Below are 12,776 nucleotides of genomic sequence, written 5' to 3'. Positions count from 1 at the left end.
CCTTCCCTCACCTCACCTTGCTTCTAGGACACGTCCCCACTCCTGCCAGACACTATCATTTGCTTTTGACCAGGAAGAGAGAGTTCAGTGGCATTTCCTAAAACCCCTGATACCATGGACTGATGAATCCATGGCATAACCCCATTTTGCCTGGAGTAACTGGGGATCTGCTGAGTTCTCACTTCTTTCCTTTCATTTAGGTGATTTATCATTTATCTTTTGGTTTTGGGCATGATGGTTTGAGGGCTGTGAATCTGGTAACTACAGAGTCATGGACTAGAGCCAAGGTGTTCACTGTGAATGAATGACAGGAAGGCCTTATTTTAATCATTTTCTGCTTGGTGATTTTGTTCTGGGTATGGAAATTGAATTTCCCCTTTTCTCACTGTCATCATCTTTAGAGAAGAAGAAAGCCGATATCGTGTTCCTGCTGGACGGTTCCATCAATTTCCGGAGAGACAGTTTCCAGGAAGTGCTCCGTTTTGTGTCAGAAATTGTGGACACAGTTTATGAAGGGGGCGACTCCATCCAGGTGGGGCTGGTCCAGTACAACTCTGACCCCACTGACGAGTTCTTCTTGAAGGACTTCCCCACCAAGCAGCAGATTATCGACGCCATAAACAAGGTGGTCTACAAAGGGGGGAGGCACGCGAACACCAGGGTGGGCCTGGAGCACTTGCGGCTGAACCACTTCGTGCCTGAGGCGGGCAGCCGCCTGGACCAGAGGGTCCCGCAGATCGCCTTTGTGATCACGGGGGGCAAGTCAGCGGAGGACGCTCAGGAGGCGAGCATGGCACTCACGCAGAGAGGCGTCAAGGTGTTCGCGGTGGGCGTAAGGAACATCGACTCGGAGGAGGTTGGGAAGATAGCGTCCAATAGCGCCACGGCCTTCCGGGTGGGGAACGTCCAGGAGCTGTCGGAACTGAGCGAGCAGGTTTTGGAAACTCTGCACGACGCGATGCATGAGACCTTGTGTCCAGGCGTGACTGACGTTTCCAAAGGTAATGTCCTTTAGGTGCATATGTTCAATCCTGTCTTCTCAATGCTGGCAAGTTGTCTGGTTGCCCAGATGCCCAGCGCTGGCCTTGGGTCTCCTGCAGCACGTGCTGCTTCTGGGACTGACTTACATCCACGTGGTTGGGTTCTGGTTGTCCCCCGCCTCTGTGATAGGATGTGTTTCCCAGATAGGAGTGGACGTCTGTCTTTTCTTGCTCTTACCAGATTTACCCCTCCTCTCTAATCCCCTAAATAATTCAGACTGACTGATATATATTTCAATTTGTAGGTTCCTTAGATTATTAGAGATCAGAGTGTTTGAATTCCCAAGTGTGTTTAATCTAAAGCAGATACTTGGGATGCATCTAGGCACTGGCTGTATTCTGTGCTAGAGCTGATTAAGCCCCCAAAGCCAACATACTAAAATGCCAACAGTTTTGGTTCGTAAGAGTCAGCATGCATTTTCCCGTGAGAGAGGCAGATCCAATTGCTTCTCAGCGCTCATACCCAGAAGATCTCATCTTGCCCTTGAGTGAGCATGTTTTTGGTCCACGTCCCAGGCTGTGCCTATATGTTGAAAGTGTCTCAGCATCTTGACTTTGAGCTCATGGCCTGCTTCTCCCTTTTATAGCCTGTAACTTGGATGTGATTCTGGGCTTCGATGGTTCAGGAGATCAGAATGTCTTTGTGGCTCAGAAGGGCCTCGAGTCCAAGGTGGACGCCATCCTGAGGAGAATCAGTCAGATGCAAAAGATCAGCTGCAGCGGCAGCCAGCTGCCCACGGTGCGGGTGTCCGTGGTGGCCCTCACGCCCTCGGGCCCCGTCGAGGCCTTTGACTTTGCTGAGTACCAGCCGGAGCTGTTTGAGAAGTTCCAGAACATGCGTGCCCAGCACCCCTATGTACTCACCGCGGACACGCTGAAGCTCTACCAGAACAAGTTCCGGCAGGCCTCAATGGACAACGTGAAGGTCAGGGTGACCGCCTTGCTTTTACTTTCTGCGTCATCTCTGGGTTTTCCTGGGCAAGAGTCAAACCCTGCCACCCCGAAACCACCCCCCCACCCACCCCGCCAAGCTGTTCTTCTGTGGATGTTCTTCATGTTTGGTGGGGTTGGTGGTGCCTGTGTCTAAGAGTCCTTTATCATCAACTGAGCTGAAAGGAAATATCTGTTTTACTAAAGCTCTAAAAAAAAACAACTTTGAAATCAGTAATTAAGCTTGAATGAGTTGAATTTGTGACTAATGCACGTTTAATCATAGTCCTGTCCTTTAAATACGTTATGTTCTCCAGTTGTATGTAATTTTATCTCTTCTTCTATGTTTGTACACACACACACATCAGTTCTCCAGGGCCGCCATAACAGAGTTCTGCGGGCGGGGTGGCTTAAACAACAGAAATTTGCTCTGTCGCAGTCCTGGAGGCTGGAGGTCTGGGATCAGAGGGGAGGCAGGGTTGTTTTTGGGGCAGTCTCTCAACTGGGCTTGGGGATGGCATTGTCTCTTCTGTCTCCGTGTGGTTTCCCCTCTCCGTGTCTGTGTCCCATCGTCTCTTCTTAGAAGGACACCGGTCACGTTGGATGAGAGCCCACTCTGATGACCTCATTCGTTGCCTCTTTAAAAGCCCTGTTGCCAAATACAGTCACACTCCTAAGCACTGAGGGTTAGGACTTCAAACTGTGAATTTCAGAGGGACACAGTCCAGCCCATGACACGCATGCATACCCCTCCCCCCACATGCATGTGTGAAGCGACATCCCCTAAATAAGAGGAGATAAAATTTTTATTTCCATCGTTGCATGTGCTTTTTAATAAATCAAGCCCTGGAACATAACCATTTATTTTATACCCCTTTTATTGCACAGTATCAAGGATTTATGAATAGGGGATAATTGTTTTTCAACCTTGGCCCCCAATTTCCTCCACTATGAGGTGAAGGATTTGAACTGGCTAATCTTCCTTGTAAGGGTCTGTGATGTTTCTTTTTAATTTCAGCTGGGTTTTCACACATCTTTTTATCTTCAGGTGGTCATTCATCTTACGGATGGAGTGGATGGGGATCTGGCTGATTTACAAAGAGCATCAGAGGAACTCCGACAAGAAGGTGGGTTCTGGGGCTTTCTAAATGGGAGGCAGATGCACTGCCAGGCTGGAGAGAAATGAGTTCGCTAACAGATCCTCTGGGGCAGTGGCTTGTCCTGGGGGACACCTCTGTCCAGCATCTGGGTCCTCTTTAACCTGCCTGGAGCCATGGGATGAGCCAGCAAGTACCCCTCACTTACATAGACCAAGTCCTGACACAGACCCCATGGTGTCCTAGGCTCATTCATATGGTACAACATCTAGAAAGCTTGGTGCTTTTGCAAAAGAACATGAAGTTTTGATTCATTTGGCTGTATCATATAAATTAGGCATTACTTTTCTAGCCAAAGTATCTACTGTGTTTTTGGTTTGCAGTTATCACAGCTCAAACATACTATAATGTTAAGCAAAAGTGAAAAGTGAAGTCACTCAGTCGTGTCTGACTCTTTGCGACCCCATGGACGGTAGCCTACCAGGCTCCTCTGTCTGTGGGATTTTCCAGGCAAGAGTACTGGGGTGGGCTGCCATTTCCTTCTCTAGGGAATCTTTCCAACCCAGGGATCGAACCGGGGTCTCCTGCACTGCAGACAGACACTTTCCCATCTGAGCCACCAGGGAAGCCCTGTTAAGCAAAGTTAACATGAAATGATGGAAGCATACTTCCCAAATTTAAGGTGACTGGTTTGTAGTGGTACCTGTTACCAGATGTACCATTTGATCATTTGCTTTGGAATTTGATAGCACTGATGATTGAAAAAGTAAGTGCCAACATCAGAGGTCTAAGAAGAATTTATGGAAGCATGACTTAGCTCAGGAATGTTCGGTTTATTAGCTTGCTTCTCCAGAGTAATGGAGAAGAAGCTCTTGTCATCTGATTTTGGAGGGGTGGGATTTCAGTTCTTCCCACAGCACATCCGTGTTAGGTAGGACTGGAACCTGAGAATTTATGTATGTCGTAAATGACAGTGTCATTTCCTATAGTTACATTCATCAGTGTACTTTTTGACATCTTGGAAACAATTGCTCAGAAGAGTCCAGAGTTCTAGTATTTCAACTCTGCAGAACAGCTAATAGTGTGATTACATGCGTTTCAGTGAAGGGTCAACTTTTATTTATTTATTATTTTTAATTGGAGGATAATTGTTTTACAGTGTTGAATAGGATTCTGCTGTACAATAGCACATCAGTCATAGTTATATATATATATCCCCTCCCTCTTGGACCTCCCTTTCCGTCCTGATCCACCCCCCTAGGTCATCGCAGAGCCCCAGGTGGGACTCCCTGCGTTATGCAGCGGCCTCCCACTAGTTAATAATATCTATTTTACACGTGATAGTGGGTGTGTATCCATGCTACTCTCTCACACCTTCTCCTGCGTCACACCCTCTCCATCCCTTGCTGTGTTTGTAAGTCCATTCTCGATGTCTGTGTGTCTCCATTCCTTCTCTGCAAATAGGTTCATCAGGGCCATTTTTCTAGATCCCCTACATGTGTGTTAATATATGATATCTGTCTTACTCTTTGTGACTTATTTCCCTCTGTATAACAGGCTCTAGGTTCATCCACCTCACTACAAAGCCAGATTTTTATACTGAAGTTTTCTTTAACCAATAGAGGTGGGAGGGAGCGTCGTGTTCCTTGAGTGCCCAGGTGAACAGTCTTAAGTGGCTCTGTCCCCACAGGTGTCCGAGCTCTGATCTTGGTGGGCCTTGAACGCGTCGCCAACTTGGAGCAGCTGATGCATCTTGAGTTTGGGCGAGGATTCACTTACAACCGGCCCCTGAGGCTGAACCTGCTGGACCTAGACTACGAACTAGCCGAGCAGCTTGTGAGTGTTTCGTGTATCTGTATACACGCTGGTGTAGATGCCGCAAATTGTGGCATCTCAGGATAATACAGTCCGTTATCACCAGGCAAATGGAGGAGAGACTCCTGGGTGGGCAGTTTGATTCATCTGATTCACTAGGGACCTGCTTTGTTGCCATCACATGAGTCCTGCAAAGGGAGCTCTTTGAGGACTGGAAAGGTGGCCTCCTGGGAAACGGGTGTCCAGGCAGCTGTCACCTTAGCGTGTCCTCTATTCCTTTAACGAGACGTTTTTCTCTTTATAAGATGGCTGAGAAGACATAACATTGAGGTCGACCCTCTCCAAGTAGAAAACAGGGAAAACAAGAGTAGGCAGGAAAAGAAAGATCGTCTCTGGGTGGAGAGGGGCTTCTATTGCCTTCTCTTCTAGTTTCCTTTGCTGCAAATGAGGACAGACCACGAGGCTTCCTAATTCCCCTGAGTTCAGCCTCTCAGCTGGTGGGTTTAACTCCTGGGTTAGGGGTGAAGCTGGGGACTTTGGGGGTGTGGGCCAGAGTGTTCAACTCTTGGCGGAGGCAGCAGTGAACTGCAGAATTCACTGAGTCTGCCCACTTTCCCTCCTGCCTTCTTCTTAGGACTGGGGTTAGGGGTTTGTTTTTTTTTTTTTGAGTGGAAGGAGGTTAGTAGACAAATTTGGGACTTGGGAGCACATGAAAATTCTAGGAAATTCACTGCAAGCAAATGCATTGACCCTCATGAGTTCAGCAGGTGGAAATGTTTCTTGGGTGTCTGCTTTCCCACATGAGGCCAGGGCCTGGGATGGGCTTTCCCACATGATGTCCAGGGTGTCTGATGGATGTTGGAGGCCTTGGTGACCAGAGGTGGGGTGCTCGTGGCTCAGGCAGGGATCCCACCACATGGCCACTCCCAGGCCTTCTCTCTAGGCAGTACCATGTTCTGTGACTCTGCCCAGGGCTTGGGGAAAGACACATGGTCTGCTCTAAAACCCCCTTCCATCCCGGCTGTCTACAAGGGTTTGTTAGGCTTTGCTTTTTGCAGCTTAAAAATATCTATGTTATACTTAGCAACTGAAGCTTGAATATCTATACTGGAAACTTTAGAAGTAACGCCCAGCCTTAGGTGACTTTATGAATAGGATGTATTATCTTTGGTGGCTCTTCAGACTCAGTGTGTGACATCCCGTAGCCTGCTGATGGCTGAGTCTCCGAGGAAATGCCACGGGGAGTGATGTCATCTGCTGTGAATGCCACATTCCTCAGACTTCTGCTTTTTTCCTAGGCATTTACTGAGGGGTGAACTTTGCCTTTTGTCTCGGTAGGACAACATCGCCGAGAAAGCCTGCTGTGGGATCCCTTGCAAATGCTCTGGACAAAGAGGGGACCGAGGGCCCATAGGCAGCATCGGGCCAAAGGTAGGTGGCTTTACCCTCTTTTTCACCTGAGACTAGCTTCAGAGCTGGCGCTGCTCTGGCTGAGAGATTTCTCCACTGTCATGGTGGGGAGATGGAGAGGAAGGAGTAGGGATAGCTGTGTGGTAGGACAGGGATCCTGAGGGGCAGACCCTTCCCCGTGTCTGCTCCTGCTTCCCTTTCCATCGGGTTCAGTTCTACACTGTTTCTTTAATTTATAAAACCATGTTGAGACCAGTGGCATCGTTGACTGGCAGCCTCACTACGATGGTCAGCAACATTTCTTTGCATTTGCTTCTAAGTTACAGGAAACACACAGTATTTCTCGGTAGATCAAGAGCCTTAAAGATCCTGATGGAATAATTGCACTGAAATAATGTGTGGAAAGCTGTCACGTTCAAGGGACACCTAACACATGGCTCTACTGTGTGAAGGAGGATCAGGGAGATGCTTAAGTAGGAAACAACGAAAACCATGGCTCTTAACCCAGGAACCGATGGCTTTGTTCTAGGGTATTCCTGGAGAAGATGGCTACCGAGGTTATCCTGGTGACGAAGGTGGACCTGTAAGTCAACGTTGCTTTATTCCTTAAGTCTTTATGCCCTCCTTGTTCCTTACATGTTGGAACTGAATTGTGGAGTTCCTCATCTGTTTCATTTCCAATCTTTTCCACTGGGAAAATCATGAATTCCTATCTGTCTTAACAACTCGACTCAGAGTTCTGTGCTATGGGAACTGGTCTGATGCATGTGGGTATGAAGTGCAAGTCTTCACTTGTTCCATCTCAGAAGAGGGACGGAGTGGCTTCGGAATCAGAGGGCCACCGGGAATGCCAAACCCAGCATCTACCAAATTCAGATACCCAGCCGAGAGGAGAGGGGTCTGGAGTGGGGTGCAGGGGAAACCTAGGCAGGATTTTAGGGGTGACACCTTTTGAGAGGAGTCTCCCCAAGGGTGATTGGGTTTTCAGGAGCCAAGGCTTCCAGTGGGGGTGGGTGGAATCTTCAGCAGGGCCTTTGGGAAGCAGAGAACCTGACCCAGAAGTGACTTGAGAGGTTTTGAGAACCGACAAGGCCCAGCCTTCAGATGGAGATAGAGAGCTCCTGGTGGGGATAGAGAGCCCCAGTGGGAGGACTGGAAGGTCCTTCCAGGAAGAACAAAGGTCTGGAAGGACTGGAAGCCACAAAGGTCCCATCAGAAGAGCCAGGTGTCAGCACTGGGCCTGGACCTCACTGGAGAGCTGAAACCAGGGACCACACTGAGGAGCAGCCAGCCTGAGGGTCCTCCACGGGGCCCAGTCCTCACCAGACCCAGTACCCAGGCCTGCTTGTCCTCTACCCACCAGGAGCTGCCCTGTGCTGCTGACTGCCCCGTCCGTCTCCCTCCGGGGCAGGGACCTGCCGGTTCCAGGCCCAGTGCAGGGAGGCTGGAGGCCCGCCTGCACATCACCCGTCAGCCCCGCTAGTGCAGGCCCTCCTCGGGGATGCCCGCTCAGTGGACGCACACGCCGAGAAGTTCCAACCTGCAGAACCCCTTTCTGTCTCCCCGCAGGGTGAGCGCGGTCCTCCTGGCGTGAACGGCACTCAAGGTTTCCAGGGCTGCCCTGGGCAGAGAGGAGTCAAGGTAGAGTGTGGGTGCCCCTCAGTGTGGGGAGGGGACCCCTGCAGCCCTGCACGTGTGCAGAAGGGAGACAGCTCCTCCCAGCGCCTCCTGGGTGAGGGGGATGCCCGCCTGGCTTCTCTGCTTAGCACTGGGCAGCCAGTGGCCTCTCATGGAGGGGGCCCCGGGCCTGGCGGGCTCAGGAGCACAGGCAGAGTTGGGAAGGGAGCCTGCGGTTGGAGAGACAAGTTGTCTGTGGCAGTGTGAAGCGACCAGCAGGCATTGACCAGCACAGAGAGACCCTGGGCTGGGCAGAGAGAGGACCAGTGCCCAGTCTTTAGAGCCCCGGACCTGGGGGGCGGGGGTGAGGGAAATGGGGGGTGGAGATTGGGAGAGGACTCTCGCGCTGGAAGTTCCTGAGTGTGAAATACTTGAATCAAGGGCGGATGAATCTCCTCCTCCATCTGCTGGAGTTTGGGAGCCAATGTCAAGGGACCAGCCCCCACACTTGGTGCTACGAAGGGGCCTCTTGGAGCCCCTGCCCCTGGCCTGCAGCCCCCTGCTCCCAAGGGGGCCAACAACACCCACGTGCTCAGGTCCAGGCAGGTTAGCATTATGGTCCCCTTGTGATGGAGAGAAAGTTATCCAAACAGATGAATCTCTAACACTGAAATTTTAGACCCCGCCCTTCATGCTGGGGACGTGGAGGGGGCAGCCCTTAGCCTACTCTGGCCTACCCTCTCCAGCCTCCAGGAAGGAGCTCATATTCCTTCTTCCCTTCCTTTCCAGGGCTCTCGTGGATTCCCGGGAGAGAAGGTACTTCAGCCTGGTTTTCTTTGTATATTTAAAACTTTCCCAGTATTCTGCCAGATTTTGCACTCACTCATGCATCTTGTCTCTTGACAGGGTGAATTAGGAGAGATTGGACTGGACGGTCTTGATGGTGAAGATGTAAGCGAGTTTCCACTCTTAAGTCCAAACTGCGCTTGGGCCGGAAGATCCCGGTGACTAATCCATCAGTCTACGGTAGACATTGCGCCAGGAGTGACATTTTATTGTTGTCTTTGGCAGGGTGACAAAGGACTGCCCGGTACTTCTGGAGAGAAAGGGAGTCCAGGAAGGAGGGTAAGCATATGTCTGTAGTGTGGCTGTCCGGCGATGATTTCTTTTACTTGTGCATAAGACCGCTTCCTCTGGGCAGCCTTCCTTGACCTCCTCTTGGGGTGTGTTCTTGGCATCTCCTAGGTCCCCTGTCAGTCATGACATGCTTATGTTGTCTTTTCTTGTTTGGAAAGTATGTCCTATGGGGCGAGACCTGAGTGTGTTTTGTTGAAATAAATCCCCAGCGCCTGGTACAGTGTGGGTCCCCATAAGTACCTGTGGGTTACCTGAAATGCTTGGAGGTAGTTTTCCCTTCATGGCAAATGAGTAAATGGTAAATGCTGGAACACTGTTCAGTTTAAGATTTGTGATGGGAAGAATGCCATTTTGAGAGTGAGATGAAAATGTGAGACTAATTCTCAGGCTCTGCTTGTGGTTTTTATTTAGGGTGACAAAGGACCCAAAGGAGATAAAGGCGAGAGAGGTGATGTCGGGATCAGAGGCGACCCGGTAAGGGGAACTAACTCTTCATCACTGATATTTGAGTCTGGGGAAAGGGGGTGTGGGGAGAAGTGGGTTGAAAGTAAGGATTTCACTGTTGAAATTGCTTTAAAGTATGCTGGCGAAATACATGGTTTGTCCTTTTCTTAGAATTTTGGGGTGGCTGGAGATGTCTCTGCTCTCTGACTGCAAGATAATTCTTTGCAAAGCCTCTCCTATTAAGACCAAAGAAGCTTCCCTAAAGTGTGGTCTCGGGACTCTTCAAGTTTGGGTTGGAGAAAGAGGAGAGTTTATAGCTTTCCTGTTTTATGGGGCTATAAAACCAGTCAGCAAGTGACCACTACTGGGCCAGCCTCTTGGGGTCCTGACAGGACGAGGCATGTGTGAGCCTGGCTACCGTCCTCCCCGGGAGAAAGAACAGGAAGGGAGAGCCATCACCCCCCACCCCGTTTGGGGCTCAGAGCGATTGCTGACCCCACAAGCTCTGTTGGGTGGGGTGGGCATTACTGAAACAGGATGCGGCTGAAGTGCCTGGGTTGCAGACGTTGCTGCTATTTTCCTGGTCTCTGGCCCCCTGCAGCAGTGGCTTTCTATATGTGCATATAGAGTGCACATGTGACTTATTGCCCACCTGTGCTCCTTTCAGGGCAATTCAGGACAGGACAGCCAGCAGAGAGGAGCCAAAGGAGAAACCGGAGACATCGGCCCCATGGTACAGTGCTCTGCACACTTAGACCCTCCCTGCGCTGTGGGCCTGGGGGGCTGGCCTCGCACTGGGTCATCGCCAGCCCTGGGGGCCGTGGACAGGGGCCTTGAGGCTGTGGGTGCACAGGGTTGAGGTCGGGAGCAGAAGCCAGAAGCCAGCTTGAGAGGGGGTCTCCGAGGGGAACCCAAATGGCCTCTCCCAAGAGGGGCTTCTTCTTGGCAGAGTTGGTGCCTCCTAGATGTTTCCAGAAAGTCAAGCCAAAGCCTCGTGGGGGGCAGAGGGCACCTGTGTCTGAGGCACCCCGGTGTGGGCGACCAGCCCGCTCTGTATGCATCCCCGTCCCCCGGCGACTTGGGCAGAATTTGAGTTACACTTTCTTCTTTGCAGAGAATCTTACATCAGTTTTCTTTCCCACGCCAGGGTCTCCCTGGGAGAGACGGGGTGCCTGGAGGGCCTGGAGAACCCGGGAGAAGTGTGAGTGTCTCTTGGGGCTTAGAGGGGGGCTTTGCAGTATTTACCTAACTCTGCCAGACTTCCTACTCGGGGCTACTGAGCAACTTTTTATTGGGGGAATTAAGGGATTTTGGAAACCACCTGTTGCTACTTCTACGTACCCTTTGTCATTATAATTTTCTCTTGACCCACTCCCAGTCTGCTTCCCTCCTGCTCCCAAAACAGGTTAAAGTGTAAAGTCACTCAGTCCTGTCTGTCTTTTTGGGACCCCGTGGACTGTAGCCTGCCAGGCCCTCCTGTCCATGGGATTCTCCAGGCAAGAGAGACTCTCCCACTGGAGTGGGTTGCCATATGTTCTCCAAAACAGACCAAACAGACACTTTAAAAAGTAGTATCTTTGCTGCTTTCGAATATTCAGCCAGGCTTTATCCCACTGAATAATTAAAAAATCCAAACAGAAATACAGAAAGAGTGAGGGGATTAGGGGCAGGGAGGCAGACGGGGAGCATATTTATTTTGTTTGATAATTGTTTGTTGTTCTTCCGCTGCTGTTAAGTCAAGCAGTGAAACCAGAGCCAGTTTTCCAGTGAAATGCTTCTCGCAGTTGCTTTTCCAAGACATTTCAGAAATGCCTCTTGCAGACTGCTCACTGCCTCGTCTTTGTCTTGTTGAAGAATTGCTGAGGTCAAAGGGGATGGATGATCACTGGGAAGCCATTTGAATGCTTCCAGGGCCCAGGGGGGTCCATGGAGCTTGGACCCCCTAGCTGGGAGAAGATGGTCCAGAAGCTTGTGAATCCTTGGTCAGTTTAGGGTGCTGGTGGGTGCCCGAGACAGGTGTTTGCTCAGCATCTCACTGGGTTCGGTGGTGGGGAGGGTTGAGACCGGGATCCCCTCAGCCGTGTCCCTGGGGTAGTCACGCTGTGGGATCCGCAGCTGGATCACCCGACGGTGTGTGCTGACGGGGACTTTAAAAAGAAACGACAGGATTCGCGCTGACGGGGGCTTTTAAAAGAAACGACTCTTACCTGTAAGCAGATCACACGCTATGGGCATCACCTTACTTTTAACATTCAGAAGAAAACTTAAATTTTGAAAGCTGCTCTCTTAAAAGTCTCGAGTATAATTTTTGAGTAATACTGTTGATCTGCACAGTGGAAAGCAGTGAGGAAACATTCCACTGTTGTGCTGTCCGGCTTTGTGAACAGAGCCCAGACTTGTTTCCATGATGAAACAAGTAGAATTCAGTTGTAATTCTAAGCATGGGTAGAAACTCGGGGTTTGAGTTCAGTGCCGTCAAGTTGGGACTTCTGTTAGGAGCTCCCAAGTGAGGCTCATGCTGAGATGAAAGATGTCCTCCCCTGGGCTGCCCCCCGTCCCATGTGGCCCGAGCACAGGTGACCTCTGGTCATACTCAGGGATGACTCTGTGAGGAGCGAGCAGATTGCTACCCTGTGGAGGCGTGGCCTGGCTGCACCTGTCCCAACCCGTCCACTCTTCATCCCTAGAAGGAGGCCCAGGTCTTCACTAGAGAAGCTGCCATTGCAGTGAGTCACGGCAGAGCGGTGGCCCCAGATCACTGGGCTGGTCCACGGGGGGCAGTGGACGTGGTTCTTGGGTTGAGGAAGCAGACGGGCCGTGCCCGTCACAGGCTGGCTGATGACAGGCTCCGGAATTCCACCTCCTAACCTCTCAAAGAGGTATCCAGGAAGGGTGCCCACCCCAAACCTTTCCACCAAAGAGGAAGGAATCACGAGGTGGGACTTACTGGAGTACTCGCAAGCGCGCCCACATTTATTTAAACTAAGGTTCGCTTCTGGAGCATCAGGGAAGATGCTGCCAAGTCTTGAGCCCAAACCGAGACAGCCGGGCTTTTAAGGTGATGCACATGCACTCCGGACACTTTACTTAACCGAGTGTGTGTTATAGTTGGCCGGGGCAGTGTGGAGAGTCTGGGGCTTCCTTCCATTATAATTGCCGTCTTACCTCTCCCTCCAGTTAGGAAAATTCAAGAAAAATAGTCAGGTCGGCATTCCTGTTTTCTTGAAAGTGGCTGGGGCCACGTAGCCCGAGGACTCCTTGTTTTGCTTGGCAGGTCTGAAGTCCT

At 50.8% G+C, this 12,776-nt stretch overlaps 1 protein-coding gene across 7 annotated transcripts in view; it reads left to right on the top strand.

Annotated features, from left to right (window-relative positions):
- COL6A3 (collagen type VI alpha 3 chain) overlaps positions 1–12,776 on the top strand; it is a 90,138-nt gene that overhangs the window by 44,579 nt on the left and 32,783 nt on the right. For all 7 annotated transcript variants that reach the window (XM_061122544.1, XM_061122543.1, XM_061122546.1 and 4 more), the window contains 13 exons: positions 402–1,001; positions 1,628–1,965; positions 3,019–3,097; positions 4,758–4,903; positions 6,221–6,313; positions 6,822–6,875; positions 7,862–7,933; positions 8,699–8,725; positions 8,816–8,860; positions 8,981–9,034; positions 9,458–9,520; positions 10,158–10,223; positions 10,638–10,691. In XM_061122544.1, the coding sequence (XP_060978527.1) occupies positions 402–1,001; positions 1,628–1,965; positions 3,019–3,097; positions 4,758–4,903; positions 6,221–6,313; positions 6,822–6,875; positions 7,862–7,933; positions 8,699–8,725; positions 8,816–8,860; positions 8,981–9,034; positions 9,458–9,520; positions 10,158–10,223; positions 10,638–10,691 (1,691 nt within the window). The remainder of the gene's footprint in view (positions 1–401; positions 1,002–1,627; positions 1,966–3,018; positions 3,098–4,757; positions 4,904–6,220; positions 6,314–6,821; positions 6,876–7,861; positions 7,934–8,698; positions 8,726–8,815; positions 8,861–8,980; positions 9,035–9,457; positions 9,521–10,157; positions 10,224–10,637; positions 10,692–12,776) is intronic.

The sequence above is a fragment of the Dama dama genome, chromosome 20 (assembly GCF_033118175.1).
Source record: "Dama dama isolate Ldn47 chromosome 20, ASM3311817v1, whole genome shotgun sequence".
Taxonomy (NCBI): domain Eukaryota; kingdom Metazoa; phylum Chordata; class Mammalia; order Artiodactyla; family Cervidae; genus Dama; species Dama dama.
The sequence above is the reverse complement of the archived record's forward strand: the minus strand, read 5'-3'. Positions and strand labels throughout refer to the sequence as shown.